The 18,022-nt window shown below is 40.5% G+C and overlaps 1 protein-coding gene and 1 long non-coding RNA gene across 2 annotated transcripts; one reads left to right on the forward strand and one right to left on the reverse strand.

Annotated features, from left to right (window-relative positions):
- Window positions 1–23: 23 nt before the first annotated feature.
- On the forward strand, window positions 24–12,521 carry LOC306913658 (uncharacterized protein). The gene is made up of 4 exons (XM_079490448.1): window positions 24–50; window positions 7,329–7,396; window positions 7,648–7,786; window positions 12,200–12,521. Exons 1-4 carry the CDS (start codon window positions 29–31, stop codon window positions 12,355–12,357), a joined length of 387 nt encoding a protein of 128 aa, XP_079346574.1. The 5' UTR covers window positions 24–28; the 3' UTR covers window positions 12,358–12,521.
- Window positions 9,289–17,323, reverse strand: LOC306913659. Its single transcript, XR_013788588.1, has 4 exons — window positions 17,233–17,323; window positions 15,732–15,956; window positions 12,215–12,316; window positions 9,289–9,427 (listed from the first exon to the last, which is right to left on the reverse strand). It is a non-coding gene; the product is annotated as an uncharacterized lncRNA (long non-coding RNA).
- Between the last annotated feature and the right edge of the window lie 699 nt (window positions 17,324–18,022).

Below are 18,022 nucleotides of genomic sequence, written 5' to 3' on the forward strand. Positions count from 1 at the left end.
CCTGCCAGCTGTCAGGAGAAGGAACAGCATGGATCACCTTCCTCCGAGTAGTGAGTATCAATATCCTGTCTGCAGCATATTGGCATTGTTCCTGCGTGTGTGCTTGCATGCGCGTGTGTGTGCACGCACGTGCGTGTGATGACCTTTTGTGTGTAAGAGGTCAAGAGGAACAGTGTCATGTAGGGTTTTCACATCCAGTTGTTTTTAATTTTATATTGTCAGTGTAAATGTGTTGCTGTCTGTTGTCTTGTGTTCCAGTGAGTGTGTTTATATTGTCAGTGTAAATGTGTTGCTGTCTGTTGTCTTGTGTTCCAGTGAGTGCGTTTATATTGTCAGTGTAAATGTGTTGCTGTCTGTTGTCTTGTGTTCCAGTGAGTGTGTTTATATTGTCAGTGTAAATGTGTTGCTGTCTGTTGTCTTGTGTTCCAGTGAGTGTGTTTATATTGTCAGTGTAAATGTGTTGCTGTCTGTTGTCTTGTGTTCCAGTGAGTGTGTTTATATTGTCAGTGTAAATGTGTTGCTGTCTGTTGTCTTGTGTTCCAGTGAGTGTGTTTATATTGTCAGTGTAAATGTGTTGCTGTCTGTTGTCTTGTGTTCCAGTGAGTGTGTTTATATTGTCAGTGTAAATGTGTTGCTGTCTGTTGTCTTGTGTTCCAGTGAGTGTGTTTATATTGTCAGTGTAAATGTGTTTGTCTGTTGTCGTGTTCCAGTGAGAGTGTTTATATTGTCAGTGTAAATGTGTTGCTGTCTGTTGTCTTGTGTTCCAGTGAGTGTGTTTATATTGTCAGTGTAAATGTGTTGCTGTCTGTTGTCTTGTGTTCCAGTGTGTGTTTATATTGTCAGTGTAAATGTGTTGCTGTCTGTTGTCTTGTGTTCCAGTGAGTGTGTTTATATTGTCAGTGTAAATGTGTTGCTGTCTGTTGTCTTGTGTTCCAGTGAGTGTTTATATTGTCAGTGTAAATGTGTTTCTGTCTGTTGTCGTGTTCCAGTGAGAGTGTTTATATTGTCAGTGTAAATGTGTTGCTGTCTGTTGTCTTGTGTTCCAGTGAGTGTGTTTATATTGTCAGTGTAAATGTGTTGCTGTCTGTTGTCTTGTGTTCCAGTGAGTGTGTTTATATTGTCAGTGTAAATGTGTTGCTGTCTGTTGTCTTGTGTTCCAGTGAGTGTTTATATTGTCAGTGTAAATGTGTTGCTGTCTGTTGTCTTGTGTTCCAGTGAGTGGAGGAAGTCGCTCTTCAGGATATGACACCGCCACTGGAGCTCCAACCTTCACTGATGCTGATGTAAGTGTGAGAGAGGAAGATGTTTCATAGATGAAACTTTAGTCTGACTCTAATCACAAATATTTAAGTTCTCATTTCGTTACTTTGTGTTTCATTGTATTTTCAGTCTGTGGTGACGGGGCTAGAAGAATCAACCCTGCCAGCTGTCAGGAGAAGGAAAAGCATGGAGCACCTTCCTCCGAGTAGTGAGTATCAATATCCTGACTGCAGCATATTGGCATTGTTCCTGCGTGTGTGCTTGCATGCGTGTGTGTGTGCACGCACGTGCGCGCGTTCGTGCGTGCGTGTGATGACATTTTGTGTGTAAGAGGTCAAGAGGAACAGTGTCATGTAGGGTTTTCACATCCAGTTGTTTTTAATTTTATATTGTCAGTGTAAATGTGTTGCTGTCTGTTGTCTTGTGTTCCAGTGAGTGTGTTTATATTGTCAGTGTAAATGTGTTGCTGTCTGTTGTCTTGTGTTCCAGTGAGTGTGTTTATATTGTCAGTGTAAATGTGTTGCTGTCTGTTGTCTTGTGTTCCAGTGAGTGTGTTTATAATTGTCAGTGTAAATGTGTTGCTGTCTGTTGTCTTGTGTTCCAGTGAGTGTGTTTATATTGTCAGTGTAAATGTGTTGCCGTCTGTTGTCTTGTGTTCCAGTGAGTGTGTTTATATTGTCAGTGTAAATGTGTTGCTGTCTGTTGTCTTGTGTTCCAGTGAGTGTGTTTATATAGTCGGTGTAAATGTGTTGCTGTCTGTTGTCTTGTGTTCCAGTGAGTGTGTTTATATTGTCAGTGTAAATGTGTTGCTGTCTGTTGTCTTGTTCCAGTGAGTGTGTTTATATTGTCAGTGTAAATGTGTTGCTGTCTGTTGTCTTGTGTTCCAGTGAGTGTGTTTATATTGTCAGTGTAAATGTGTTGCTGTCTGTTGTCTTGTGTTCCAGTAAGTGTGTTTATATTGTCAGTGTAAATGTGTTGCTGTCTGTTGTCTTGTGTTCCAGTGAGTGTGTTTATATTGTCAGTGTAAATGTGTTGCTGTCTGTTGTCTTGTGTTCCAGTGAGTGTGTTTATATTGTCAGTGTAAATGTGTTGCTGTCTGTTGTCTTGTGTTCCAGTGATTGTGTTTATATTGTCAGTGTAAATGTGTTTTTGTCTGTTGTCTTGTGTTCCAGTGAGAGTGTTTATATTGTCAGTGTAAATGTGTTGCTGTCTGTTGTCTTGTGTTCCAGTGAGTGTGTTTATATTGTCAGTGTAAATGTGTTGCTGTCTGTTGTCTTGTGTTCCAGTGATTGTGTTTATATTGTCAGTGTAAATGTGTTTCTGTCTGTTGTCTTGTGTTCCAGTGAGAGTGTTTATATTGTCAGTGTAAATGTGTTGCTGTCTGTTGTCTTGTGTTCCAGTGAGTGTGTTTATATTGTCAGTGTAAATGTGTTGCTGTCTGTTGTCTTGTGTTCCAGTGAGTGTGTTTATATTGTCAGTGTAAATGTGTTGCTGTCTGTTGTCTTGTGTTCCAGTGAGTGTGTTTATATTGTCAGTGTAAATGTGTTGCTGTCTGTTGTCTTGTGTTCCAGTGAGTGTGTTTATAATTGTCAGTGTAAATGTGTTGCTGTCTGTTGTCTTGTGTTCCAGTGAGTGTGTTTATATTGTCAGTGTAAATGTGTTGCCGTCTGTTGTCTTGTGTTCCAGTGAGTGTGTTTATATTGTCAGTGTAAATGTGTTGCTGTCTGTTGTCTTGTGTTCCAGTGAGTGTGTTTATATTGTCAGTGTAAATGTGTTGCTGTCTGTTGTCTTGTGTTCCAGTGAGTGTTTATATTGTCAGTGTAAATGTGTTTCTGTCTGTTGTCGTGTTCCAGTGAGAGTGTTTATATTGTCAGTGTAAATGTGTTGCTGTCTGTTGTCTTGTGTTCCAGTGAGTGTGTTTATATTGTCAGTGTAAATGTGTTGCTGTCTGTTGTCTTGTGTTCCAGTGAGTGTGTTTATATTGTCAGTGTAAATGTGTTGCTGTCTGTTGTCTTGTGTTCCAGTGAGTGTTTATATTGTCAGTGTAAATGTGTTGCTGTCTGTTGTCTTGTGTTCCAGTGAGTGGAGGAAGTCGCTCTTCAGGATATGACACCGCCACTGGAGCTCCAACCTTCACTGATGCTGATGTAAGTGTGAGAGAGGAAGATGTTTCATAGATGAAACTTTAGTCTGACTCTAATCACAAATATTTAAGTTCTCATTTCGTTACTTTGTGTTTCATTGTATTTTCAGTCTGTGGTGACGGGGCTAGAAGAATCAACCCTGCCAGCTGTCAGGAGAAGGAAAAGCATGGAGCACCTTCCTCCGAGTAGTGAGTATCAATATCCTGACTGCAGCATATTGGCATTGTTCCTGCGTGTGTGCTTGCATGCGTGTGTGTGTGCACGCACGTGCGCGCGTTCGTGCGTGCGTGTGATGACATTTTGTGTGTAAGAGGTCAAGAGGAACAGTGTCATGTAGGGTTTTCACATCCAGTTGTTTTTAATTTTATATTGTCAGTGTAAATGTGTTGCTGTCTGTTGTCTTGTGTTCCAGTGAGTGTGTTTATATTGTCAGTGTAAATGTGTTGCTGTCTGTTGTCTTGTGTTCCAGTGAGTGTGTTTATATTGTCAGTGTAAATGTGTTGCTGTCTGTTGTCTTGTGTTCCAGTGAGTGTGTTTATAATTGTCAGTGTAAATGTGTTGCTGTCTGTTGTCTTGTGTTCCAGTGAGTGTGTTTATATTGTCAGTGTAAATGTGTTGCCGTCTGTTGTCTTGTGTTCCAGTGAGTGTGTTTATATTGTCAGTGTAAATGTGTTGCTGTCTGTTGTCTTGTGTTCCAGTGAGTGTGTTTATATAGTCGGTGTAAATGTGTTGCTGTCTGTTGTCTTGTGTTCCAGTGAGTGTGTTTATATTGTCAGTGTAAATGTGTTGCTGTCTGTTGTCTTGTTCCAGTGAGTGTGTTTATATTGTCAGTGTAAATGTGTTGCTGTCTGTTGTCTTGTGTTCCAGTGAGTGTGTTTATATTGTCAGTGTAAATGTGTTGCTGTCTGTTGTCTTGTGTTCCAGTAAGTGTGTTTATATTGTCAGTGTAAATGTGTTGCTGTCTGTTGTCTTGTGTTCCAGTGAGTGTGTTTATATTGTCAGTGTAAATGTGTTGCTGTCTGTTGTCTTGTGTTCCAGTGAGTGTGTTTATATTGTCAGTGTAAATGTGTTGCTGTCTGTTGTCTTGTGTTCCAGTGATTGTGTTTATATTGTCAGTGTAAATGTGTTTGTCTGTTGTCTTGTGTTCCAGTGAGAGTGTTTATATTGTCAGTGTAAATGTGTTGCTGTCTGTTGTCTTGTGTTCCAGTGAGTGTGTTTATATTGTCAGTGTAAATGTGTTGCTGTCTGTTGTCTTGTGTTCCAGTGATTGTGTTTATATTGTCAGTGTAAATGTGTTTCTGTCTGTTGTCTTGTGTTCCAGTGAGAGTGTTTATATTGTCAGTGTAAATGTGTTGCTGTCTGTTGTCTTGTGTTCCAGTGAGTGTGTTTATATTGTCAGTGTAAATGTGTTGCTGTCTGTTGTCTTGTGTTCCAGTGAGTGTGTTTATATTGTCAGTGTAAATGTGTTGCTGTCTGTTGTCTTGTGTTCCAGTGAGTGTGTTTATATTGTCAGTGTAAATGTGTTGCTGTCTGTTGTCTTGTGTTCCAGTGAGTGTGTTTATAATTGTCAGTGTAAATGTGTTGCTGTCTGTTGTCTTGTGTTCCAGTGAGTGTGTTTATATTGTCAGTGTAAATGTGTTGCCGTCTGTTGTCTTGTGTTCCAGTGAGTGTGTTTATATTGTCAGTGTAAATGTGTTGCTGTCTGTTGTCTTGTGTTCCAGTGAGTGTGTTTATATAGTCGGTGTAAATGTGTTGCTGTCTGTTGTCTTGTGTTCCAGTGAGTGTGTTTATATTGTCAGTGTAAATGTGTTGCTGTCTGTTGTCTTGTTCCAGTGAGTGTGTTTATATTGTCAGTGTAAATGTGTTGCTGTCTGTTGTCTTGTGTTCCAGTGAGTGTGTTTATATTGTCAGTGTAAATGTGTTGCTGTCTGTTGTCTTGTGTTCCAGTAAGTGTGTTTATATTGTCAGTGTAAATGTGTTGCTGTCTGTTGTCTTGTGTTCCAGTGAGTGTGTTTATATTGTCAGTGTAAATGTGTTGCTGTCTGTTGTCTTGTGTTCCAGTGAGTGTGTTTATATTGTCAGTGTAAATGTGTTGCTGTCTGTTGTCTTGTGTTCCAGTGATTGTGTTTATATTGTCAGTGTAAATGTGTTTGTCTGTTGTCTTGTGTTCCAGTGAGAGTGTTTATATTGTCAGTGTAAATGTGTTGCTGTCTGTTGTCTTGTGTTCCAGTGAGTGTGTTTATATTGTCAGTGTAAATGTGTTGCTGTCTGTTGTCTTGTGTTCCAGTGATTGTGTTTATATTGTCAGTGTAAATGTGTTTCTGTCTGTTGTCTTGTGTTCCAGTGAGAGTGTTTATATTGTCAGTGTAAATGTGTTGCTGTCTGTTGTCTTGTGTTCCAGTGAGTTTGTTTATATTGTCAGTGTAAATGTGTTGCTGTCTGTTGTCTTGTGTTCCAGTGTGTGTTTATATTGTCAGTGTAAATGTGTTGCTGTCTGTTGTCTTGTGTTCCAGTGAGTGTGTTTATATTGTCAGTGTAAATGTGTTGCTGTCTGTTGTCTTGTGTTCCAGTGAGTGTGTTTATATTGTCAGTGTAAATGTGTTGCTGTCTGTTGTCTTGTGTTCCAGTGAGTGTGTTTATATTGTCAGTGTAAATGTGTTGCTGTCTGTTGCCTTGTGTTCATATTGTCAGTGTAAGTGTGTTGCTGTCTGTTGTCTTGTGTTCCAGTGAGTGTTTATATTGTCAGTGTAAATGTGTTGCTGTCTGTTGTCTTGTGTTCCAGTGAGTGTGTTTATATTGTCAGTGTAAATGTGTTGCTGTCTGTTGTCTTGTGTTCCAGTGAGTGTGTTTATATTGTCAGTGTAAATGTGTTGCTGTCTGTTGTCTTGTGTTCCAGTGAGTGTGTTTATATTGTCAGTGTAAATGTGTTGCTGTCTGTTGTCTTGTGTTCATATTGTCAGTGTAAGTGTGTTGCTGTCTGTTGTCTTGTGTTCCAGTGAGTGTGTTTATATTGTCAGTGTAAATGTGTTGCTGTCTGTTGTCTTGTGTTCCAGTGAGTGTGTTTATATTGTCAGTGTAAATGTGTTGCTGTCTGTTGTCTTGTGTTCCAGTGAGTGTGTTTATATTGTCAGTGTAAATGTGTTGCTGTCTGTTGTGTTGTTCCAGTGAGTGGAGGAAGTCGCTCTTCAGGATATGACACCGCCAGTGGAGCTCCAACCTTCACTGATGCTGATGTAAGTGTGAGAGAGGAAGATGTTTCATAGATGAAACTTTAGTCTGACTTTAATCACAAATATTTAAGTTCTCATTTCTTTACTTTGTTTCATTGTATTTCCAGTCTGTGGTGACGGGGCTAGAAGAATCAACCCTGCCAGCTGTCAGGAGAAGGAAAAGCATGGAGCACCTTCCTCCGAGTAGTGAGTATCAATATCCTGTCTGCAGCATATTGCCATTGTTCCTGCGTGTGATGACCTTGTGTGTAAGAGGTCAAGAGGAACAGTGTCATGTAGGGTTTTCACATCAAGTTGTTTTTAATTTTATATTGTCAGTGTAAATGTGTTGCTGTCTGTTGTCGTGTTCCAGTGATTGTGTTTATATTGTCAGTGTAAATGTGTTGCTGTCTGTTGTCTTGTGTTCCAGTGAGTGTGTTTATATTGTCAGTGTAAATGTGTTGCCGTCTGTTGTCTTGTGTTCCAGTGAGTGTGTTTATATTGTCAGTGTAAATGTGTTGCCGTCTGTTGTCTTGTGTTCCAGTGAGTGTGTTTATATTGTCAGTGTAAATGTGTTGCTGTCTGTTGTCTTGTGTTCCAGTGAGTGTGTTTATATTGTCAGTGTAAATGTGTTGCTGTCTGTTGTCTTGTGTTCCAGTGAGTGTGTTTATATTGTCAGTGTAAATGTGTTGTTGTCTGTTGTCTTGTGTTCCAGTGAGTGGAGGAACTCGCTCTTCAGGATTTGACACCATGAGTGTCGTTTCAAGCCAGGCAGAGACTGATGTAAGTGTTTCCATTGTGGTCTATGTATTACATTAATCAACATAGCATAACACTTTGTTGATAACTAAGAGCTTTGGTTATAAATTAAAATGTAACTGATCATATTTGTCCATTGTTGTTTTTATATAGGAAGATAAATCAGATTGAAGTGCTGATGATTGATATACTATCCATCTGATATATCGGGATGATATTTGTGCTTTTTCACTAATTAAAAATGTCCCTCTCTTTCCTGTTGATATTGTGACAAGGAGACACGACACAAGAAGACTCTGTTTGAGAGACTGACAGGAGTTAAAACTCTAACAGCAGAAGAATGGAAGAAGAGAGAGGAGGAGCTGATCGAGACAATGTTGACGTTTGTGATGACGGAGCCACAAGAACCAAGTAGTGAGTCTTACTGTTGTCCTCTTATGTGGACACACATTACTTACTCAAATGTGTGTTCATGCAGTTTCATTAAAGAATGATTAGTAGGCTGCTCTGAGATGAACATTTAGGGTGACCAGATGTCCCCCGGCCGTTGCGTGGAGTCTCTCATTTCCAAGACTTTTCAGGCGTCCCACAAATTGAGACCCTGTCCCACATTGTGACTGGCAGGCATCAGTGTTCAAACTGAGACCCTGTCCCACATTGTGACTAGCAGGCATCAGTGTTCAAACTGAGACCCTGTCCCACATTGTGACTAGCAGGCATCAGTGTTCAAACTGAGACCCTGTCCCACATTGTGACTAGCAGGCATCAGTGTTCAAACTGAGACCCTGTCCCACATTGTGACTAGCAGGCATCAGTGTTCAAACTGAGACCCTGTCCCACATTGTGACTAGCAGGCATCAGTGTTCAAACTGAGACCCTGTCCCACATTGTGACTAGCAGGCATCAGTGTTCAAACTGAGACCCTGTGGGGTATGAAATGTTCACACTAAATAGGACTAACAAAGCAGGAGGGGGAGTTGCCCTTTATGTAGACACTGATCTTAGATGCAACACAGTGAAGAATATGACAATAAATATGGAAAACATTTTTGAGTGTCTTACAGTGGAAATTGTCCTTGAAAAATCAAGAAATATAGTAGTAAGTTGCATGTACAGAACACCAGGATCCTGCCTAGACACTTTTAACCAAAATATAGACAATATATTTGGCAAACTAAACAACAATAAGATGCACTGTGTGACTGGTGACTTCAATGCAGATCTTTTCAACCCACATGGAAACAGGAAAATAGCTGCTTTTATCGACACCATGTACGGCAACAGTTTATTCCCTGTTATCACCAAACCAACAAGAATAACCACAAACACAGCCACTCTAATTGATAACATCTTCACAAATACAATTGAAAGCCAAATTACAGCCGGATTAATAATAAATGACACGAGTGATCATCTTCCTATTTTTGCCAACTTCCATAATATCCTCAAAATGGAGACCAAAACCAATACTTACATCTTCACACGTCATAGAACACCTGAAGCCTTTGCTGCCCTCAAGGATGATCTAAACAGGCAGACCTGGAATGAAGTTTATGAAACAAATGACCCAAATATAGCCTATGAGGTCCTTGTGTCAAAAACACTTGAACTTTACAATGAACACTGTCCACTAAAAAAAAATCACAAATCACACGCATCCATAGAAATGAGAAACCTTGGATAACTAAAGGAATAGAAAATGCCTGCAAAAAGAAAAATATACTATATAAGTTATTTATAAAATCTAGAACAAAGGAAGCTGAAAAGAGATATAAGTTATATAAAAACAAATTAGTAAATATCATAAGAGTAAATAAAAAAATGTATTATCAAAAACAATTGGAACAGCATAGAGGAAACATCCAAGCAACATGGAACATTCTAAATGGTATAATAAAAAAAGGTAAGGGCAAAAATGAGTTTCCAAATTACTTTATTAAGGACAAAAACACTATTAACAATACCAAGGACATTGCCAAAGAATTCAACAAATTCTTTGTTAATGTAGGACCAAGCCTTGCAAATGAAATCGAAGAGACGAGAGATCTGGATGGTCTGAAACCAGTAAAACAAAATCCACATTCAATTTTTGTCAGAAGTGTAGATGAAAAAGAAATATTGGACATTGTCAAGAATCTCAAAAACAAAAAATCCACTGACAGCACAAATATTGACATGATATTAATTAAGAATATAATACACACTATAGTTGCACCATTCACACATATCTGCAATCAATCATTCCTTACTGGCATATTTCCTAATAAAATGAAGACAGCTAAAGTTATTCCAATCTATAAAACTGGAGACAAGCATCAATTTACCAATTACAGACCCATCTCTCTTCTCTCCCAATTCTCAAAGATATTAGAAAAACTATTTGTTGCAAGGCTTGACCAATTTATTGACAAACACCAACTATTGAGCAATCACCAATATGGATTCAGGTCAAACAGGTCCACCTTGATGGCAGTAAATGAACTCGTAGAAGCAATAGCAACGGGCATTGATAACAGGGAATATACTGTGGGGGTTTTCATTGATCTAAAAAAAGCATTTGACACTATTGACCATAAAATACTTATTAAAAAAATGGAGAGGTATGGTGTCAGGGGAGTCGCTAGCATGTGGCTTGAAAGCTACTTGCATGAAAGAAAACAGTACGTGCATGTGAATGGTGTTGACTCAGACCAACTAAATATTACACATGGAGTTCCCCAGGGTTCTGTATTGGGCCCCAAGCTGTTTATTCTATATATAAATGATATAGGTGAAGCACTAACCCAACTTAAGTATGTTTTATTTGCTGATGACACCAGCCTATATAGTTCAGGAAGAGATCTTGAACAGCTCCTCCATGCAGTTGAAAAATAATTACAAATCCTAAAAAAATGGTTTGACACCAATAAACTATCACTAAATCTCAGTAAAACCAAATATATTCTCTTTTGTAATAGAAAAATAGATAAACCGGTCAAACTAACAATCCAAAATGTGGAAATCGAACAAGTCAATGAACACAAATTCTTGGGTATCATTATAGATAACAAACTCTGTTGGAAACCACACATAGATAACACAAAGTCAAAAATATCCAAAACAATTGCTATACTATACAAATTGAAACCCATTGTCAACCACAGTTCACTTTATCTGCTGTATTGCTCCCTCATACTTCCATACCTAACTTACTGTGTGGAAGTATGGGGGAGTGCATATAAAACTAACGTTAATCCTGTATTTCTGTTACAAAAAAAAGCCATAAGATTAATAAATAAATCGGACTACCTAGAGCCAACAAATCCACTCTTTATTAAAAATAAAACCCTAAAATTAGAAGACCTAGTTGATCTAAACACTGCTATAATAATGTACAAGGCCCACCACAATATTCTTCCACCCTGCATGCAGGAGCTGTTCAAAGCACGAGAGACCAGGTACAAACTCAGGGGAACTGGTGTATTCAAGAGAAACAACGCAAGAACCAACACCAAAGACAAATGCTTATCTGTAAGAGGAGTGCGTCTATGGAACAGCCTGGATAAGGATCTGAAAATGTGCTCATCAGTCACCAAATTCAAACAAATGTTTAAATCCAAAGTAATAAATAGATATAAAACATTAGAGTATCCTAGTTAGAAATAAGTAATACTAAATATTAAAACCAAATAATTAAATAAATTTAAATATATACAAATGCAATTATTAAATAGTAATGTATAAATTTAACAAAGAAGCAGTCTATAGAGGGTCTGAGTCTTATCATTCTATGCACGAACTCATTTCATTATTATTATTATTACTATTATTATTACTATTATTATGTTATTTTCTTAGTTTACTGTCTGACAGTTTTGTCAGCTTTATTATCATTATTATTATTTTTTTATTTGGTTCTGTAAACCAATAGGGTAGGCAATTATAAGCTTTTAGCTTCAGCCTACACCTTTTCGAGCCACTCAAGTGTATAATGTATTATGTATGTATTGTATTGTGAAAGGTTCGAAATAAAATAAACTAAACTAAAAAACTGAGACCCTGTCCCACATTGTGACTGACAGGCATCAGTGTTCAAACTGAGACCCTGTCCCACATTGTGACTAGCAGGCATCAGTGTTCAAACTGAGACCCTGTCCCACATTGTGACTAGCAGGCATCAGTGTTCAAACTGAGACCCTGTCCCACATTGTGACTGACAGGCATCAGTGTTCAAACTGAGACCCTGTCTGTCCCACATTGTGACTGACAGGCATCAGTGTTCAAATTGAGACCCTGTCCCACATTGTGACTGACAGGCATCAGTGTTCAAACTGAGACCCTGTCTGTCCCACATTGTGACTGACAGGCATCAGTGTTCAAATTGAGACCCTGTCCCACATTGTGACTGACAGGCATCAGTGTTCAAACTGAGACCCTGTCTGTCCCACATTGTGACTGACAGGCATCAGTGTTCAAATTGAGACACTGTCCCACAGTGTGACTGACAGGCATCAGTGTTCAAATTGAGACCCTGTCCCACATTGTGACTGACAGGCATCAGTGTTCAAACTGAGACCCTGTCCCACATTGTGACTGACAGGCATCAGTGTTCAAATGCCCTAATTAAGTCAGTCCTCTAATAGTTGGCTTTCTGTTGTAAAGCTCTCGTTGTCTCTTTTCCAGCAAGATGTGTTTTTAAGCCTGTTATAATAGGCTGACATGAGAAATATCCCCTAGGCTACAGTAGGCCTACCAGTAAGTCGGCCATACCACCTTTTAGAACAAAATGTGAGGGTTTGTGTTTTTATTGTAAATGTGTGGTGGTGTGTTTGTTGTCTTGTGTTGCAGTGAGTGGTGACACACCTTCTGCCAAGGTCTCCGCTTGGCTGAACAGATATCCTGGACCAATAGCGCCCTCTTCAGGACATGACACCATGAGCATAGCTGCTCCCAGGCAGGCAGACACTGGTGATGTGACGAGTGTGAGAGATGAAGATGTTTCATAGATGAAAACTTTATTAGGCTTGAGTTATACTTTGTTGCACACACCGGTGTCACGCGGATGAATAGCAGATCTACAAGCTCACACAACTAGTAGTGATGTGCATTGTTGTTCTTTTCAGTGTACTGAATCATTCAGATCAGATCACTAAAACTTTACTTTGAGTTGTACAGATCTAAGATTTGTATTATTGTTTAATATGAACATATTTCTGGCATTCCTGAGGAGCAGCGACTGTGTGCTCTTTGTGACCTGGGAGTTGTAGAGGATGAGTTTAATTTTGTTTTCTATTGTCCACTACTAGAATTTCGCCGCCCTTCGGGCGGCTCATCCTAGTTCCGTTGCAGCGCAATGGGAAGAAGGAAATTGCGAGATTTGACAGACTCCACTTCATGTTTCAGCTGTGTTTTTAAACCCAGTATTGTGCCCTTCACATGTATTAACGGATGGGTATTATTATTATTTGTTGTATTTTATTTTCACATCAAAGCAAATTAAATTCAATTAAAATAAGCACACATGAAACTGCTTTTTACTGTTTTTGTTTACTTACAATAAGTTACTGTTTTTGGAAACCAAAAGATGTTGAGAATGGAGCAGAACATACTGTAGTATATTTTTGTGGGGACCTTGACTGCATTATAGTAGGCCTACAATCTTTTGGATTGCAGTGACCCCACATTGTTTCTTCGGGAACAATATTTGTAGTTACAATGAGGGCTACATGAGCCGAAGGAAGAGAAACACGTCGCCTCTCTCCAGTCCGTGCGTATGCTGCTGCTGGTGGCTGAATAACAACGGATCGCATCGCTGACTGACATAAACGCACAGTTACAATTCAGAGGCACTTCAATAAGAAAACTCAACTAATAACGCTTGTGTGTGTTAATCTGCCCGATGCTGACGTTAGTATATAATGTTTAGATTGTTTTCCTCTTGTACATGCGTTTGTGGGCACAGTGGCAGGGGGTGAAAAGCCGATTTGTCCCATGGTGTGCACTGCGCAACTGTGCAGTGTAAAACATGCTGAAATCAAACCACACACACACACACACACACACAGTCACTCAGTCACAAATCCTCCACAGTGTGATTACGTGTCTGCAGTGACACTGATGCGAGGTTACAATGAGTCCGTGGTGTGGTGAGACTGGGAAAGGAATAATGCACGGAAGAGCTTGGCATCCGACTGCGCGCGTTGTGTCGATGAGATGGGCGCGTTGGGAAATACCGCGCCGAAGCACACTCGCCTATTAGTTTGCATTGCATTTGCACAGTGCGCTCAGTGCGATATTTCCGAACGTGGCCGTTGTGTGTGTGTGGGTGTGTGTGTGTGTGTGTGGCTGGCTGGCCTGTGTTTTGCTGCGTGGGGATCGCCATGTGAGGGGGCTAGCCAATAAGAGCCCGGTGTTGCATGTGGAGAATTGTGTAGGTTAGTGTGTGTGGTGTAGCCGAACGGGGTGGTGAGAACATGAGGGGGATGTAGCACAGCAATCGGTGACCCCTACATTAAGCTGTGTTGCTCCCAGCATGCAGTGCAAATGCGTGTTGTAGCAACCGTAGCCAATGGGAAAACAGGATGCAGTGTTGCCAGGTCCGCGAATTGTAAGCGAGTTGTAAGTAGCGTGTTGAATGGCATTTTTTCTGGGCTTGTTTTCATAGACCTGGCAACAAATTAGGCGGGGGTGTCGGTGCTTGTGGCGTGTTTGTGTTTATTATTGATAGTGATATTGTTTGAGAGTCTGGACGGGAGGCGGCTTTAGTGGCAGTGCAATGACAATTTTTACGCGGGTGATGTTGAGTGTGGGCGTGCTGCGCGACATGAGGAGATAGCGGAGGGTCGACGCGGAGGGTAAGTCTGTGACGTGTTAGTGTGTTTAGTGGGTTGTTGCAGTGTGTGTTGCAGTGTGTCAGTGACGTAGTAGCTGGTGCCTTTTGTTCCTGGGTGGGAACAGCGTTTTGGGCACACCTTTTCAATTGTATAATAGATACCATGATTTAAGAAACTCTTTATTTGAAAAAATTCAGGATAAGAACCCAGATCTGTTTTGGATGAAGTTTTTTTTTTTAGGACAATTCATAGAGAAGGCATGGCAGTTACGTTGGAGAACAATGTATCCATAAGTAACTATATCTATGTATTTTGTTTATGGTGTATCATTATGTATGTACAATTTTGTGAGTGTCTTGTAAGCCTGTGCGGGCTGGGCCTCTTATGATGTATGATGTATCTAAAACCTCATATTGCCCACATAAAATCACTAGGAAAGTGTTTTTGGTCTCCCAAACGTGCATTTAGTCAAATATCTCCACCGCATTCGCACGGACACCTTTCACTCCGGGCAAAGGGGTCCGGAATGACAGCTGGACTGAATTTATCAAAACTTCCTCAAGTTTTGGTACCACACACGCATCATCACCAATTGACCAGGTTAACACAAATGTTTGGGGCACACAATCAGCAGGTGCGTTGCGATAGGTGCTGGGTAATTAATCACACCACCTGCCAATTGTGCCCCAAACTTGTGTTTCCCTGATGACGTTTGTGATGATCAAAGAAAGTTTTGATAAATGTCCTGGTGTAATTCCGAGCGCCTTTGCCCGGAGAGAAAGCCGCCCGGGTGCAGCTTGTGAAAAAGTGGAGATATTGGACTAAACAAACATTTTATGATAAGGACTTTCACATGGATATGAAAGTTGAGGACCATATCTGACTCCCAAGTCTTCCTCAACTTCATATCTATATCCATTTATTATATATATTTAGTACACACAGTACCACATTTATGCTGCAAGTCTACGGCAGTGATCTATGGCTCTGGTATGTGAAATACTGCAATGTATGTAACAGACATTCTAGGGCTATAATTATTCACATCTGCCTTGTGCAACTATTTTTTTTTATGTCATGAAGAAATTAAAACTTTGTATTAATATGTGACCAGATTTGACTGAGAGCCTGCCATCGCGCAAATGCCAGCTTCCAACTTTTATGACTCTTCACATACTAGAGAATGTCTGAAATAAGTGTCAGAGCTGAAATCGACATGTAAATATGAAATAAATGCTTAAACATGTAGCTAGGTGTGATGTTAGAGACCAGAAGTGAATCTGTCAAGTTTGTTTTCTCAACTCGCCGTTTTCTGCAAGACATTACTCAATAAGCCATATCTCCAAAACTTGTGGGTCAAACTGAACAACCAATATGTCAATTTGAAGCCATGATTCCCTGCTTTCATGTGGCATGAGAACTAAAATTAAAAAAATCCAATGGCAGTCCCTCAGTCAAATATGTTCAACAGTAATCACAATAATTTGTATGACAATGGTGACACAGCCCTAGTTTCTACTACAGCCACATGTAATCCAGGTACGTACCGTGGGGGGCCTTCCGTCGCTCGGTTGAAGATAAACTGGTATTAATAGAGCCGCGAAGGTTGTATGGCACATATGTCCCGAGCACCGTTCGCCTCGTAATCTCAGGAAGGGCGTTCGTTGGCACCGTTATACGTTTCAGCCCAGCCGAGTAGACACTCTATTACCAGCCATCTCCTGAAGACTGCATCCAAGGTCATCGCATGACACCAAGGTCACATGATCAACCTGTAAGACACAAACATACACCAACATTACACTTTATCCAGAGTTTATACATTGTAGGAAAAAAAAATCTTAAAAAAAAAAATCTACATTATATTTCCAATTTGTTAACAGTGCAGGGGGGGTGGGGAGAAATTAATCCATAAAAAAAAAATAGTCCCATGTCACTGACAGAGGTTAAAGGGCCCTTTAACCTCCGTCAGTGACATGGGACAATTTTTTTTTGTTCAGCCCATTTGCAACCAGATCTTATTTTGATGATGTTTGGGAGACAAGAAACACTTGTCCATGGACTCCATGATGTCATTGACACTGGGCTCACTTCCTTCCTGGACTACAGTCTCAGTAAAACAGCCCTCCCACTATCCACAAGGAGGAGCAGTGGACCAAAGCATTATGGGAATTGTAGTCCAGGAAGGAAGTGTGCCCAGTGTCCATGGACATCATGGACACTTTGAAATACTAAAATATCTAAAAACACATAAAACCCCAGGAAAGTGTTTGTCTCCCAAACATCATTAAAATAAGATCTGGTTGCAAAAAGGTTGAAGTGGCCCTTTAAAGTTGAAATCAAGTTGCTCTGTATGGCAGAAATGGGTCAACAATACAAATTACTATATAGTGCTCTGGTCCCCAGACTTTAATCGAAACACAAAGCAACACATTTTGAGCTCTAGATCTGCTACTTTTGAATTTTGAGAAGTAAGTCTGTAGGCTACATTTGAGTTCCCATCCAGCAGAGATAGACATTAATCTTATGAATGTGTAAATGCTAGTTACAACTTGTGTTACCATTATGTAGCCTACACGAGTAAGTAAAAAGGTATTGGCATCAAAATGTACTTAAAAATGACCAAATGTACTCATTATGCAGAATGTACCATTTCAAATGTTAAAATAAATATACAAGATCTACAAGCTCACAATGTGTTGCATCACAATGCATTGTGAGCTTGTAGATCAGCTACTTTCAAATGGCCAAAATATGGCTATAGTGGTAAATTGCAATGTAGCAGCTGTAGCCTAAACTAAAGGCTATGTTTTGTAATAATAATCTCAATCTACAAAGTAACAAGCAATTACAAGTTTCCAAATACTTGTAGTGGAGTATATTGCCCACAGTAGGCCTATACTTCAGTAAATGTAATTGACTTTCCACCACTGTTTGAACAATTTACTGCCACAACAAATCACCATCAGTCCTATAAAAGCACAAATGTTTAAACAATAACAGAGTTAATGTTGGATAAAACCGTGTCTATGCTCAAACAAATCTTACCTTTCAGCAGCATGCCCCAAACACTGCTATGCACCGCATGCGGCTCCATTTTAAATCTAAAGCCCCGACTATGTCATTGGAAAGTCCGTCGGTCATTGGTCCGTCAGAGCCAGAGTGAATGGATCACAGCTGTGTGTGGAGTTATTACAAGACGTACGCGCGCGCGCGCACGCACACACACACACACACACACACACACACACACAGTGGTGGGACTGGAAGTAGGCAGCCTGGCATGCACTCAAAAACGTTTTATATCACATTAAATTAAATGAATATCATGGATAAATTATAAACGTTTTATTGATTAAAGAACCCTAAAAGAAGAGAAATATAAACATAGCCTATATTATACTCTGTGGTAAAGTATAGGAAGTCCATCTATTCTCATTTAGATCTATTTAAAACCAGTATCAATGGACACATGATGGAGTCAATATGAAGTCCTTGGGGAGGTTCCAGGGGGTCCCTGCGGGGAGGTTGCAGGGGGTCCCTGGGGGGGTTCCAGGGGGTCCCTGGGGGGGTTCCAGGGGGTCCCTGGGGAGGTTGCAGGGGGTCCCTGGGGGGAGGTTCCAGGGGGTCCCTGCGGGGAGGTTGCAGGGGGTCCCTGGGGAGGTTCCAGGGGGTCCCTGGGGGGGTCCCTGGGGGGAGGTTGTAGGGGGTCCCTGGGGGGGGTTCCAGGGGGTCCCTGCGGGGAGGTTCCAGGGGGTCCCTGGGGAGGTTCCAGGGGGTCCCTGCGGGGAGGTTCCAGGGGGTCCCTGCGGGGACGTTGCTGGGGGTCCCTGGGGGG

Source organism: Electrona antarctica (genome assembly GCF_951216825.1).
Source record: "Electrona antarctica genome assembly, chromosome: 21".
Lineage (NCBI taxonomy): Eukaryota > Metazoa > Chordata > Actinopteri > Myctophiformes > Myctophidae > Electrona > Electrona antarctica.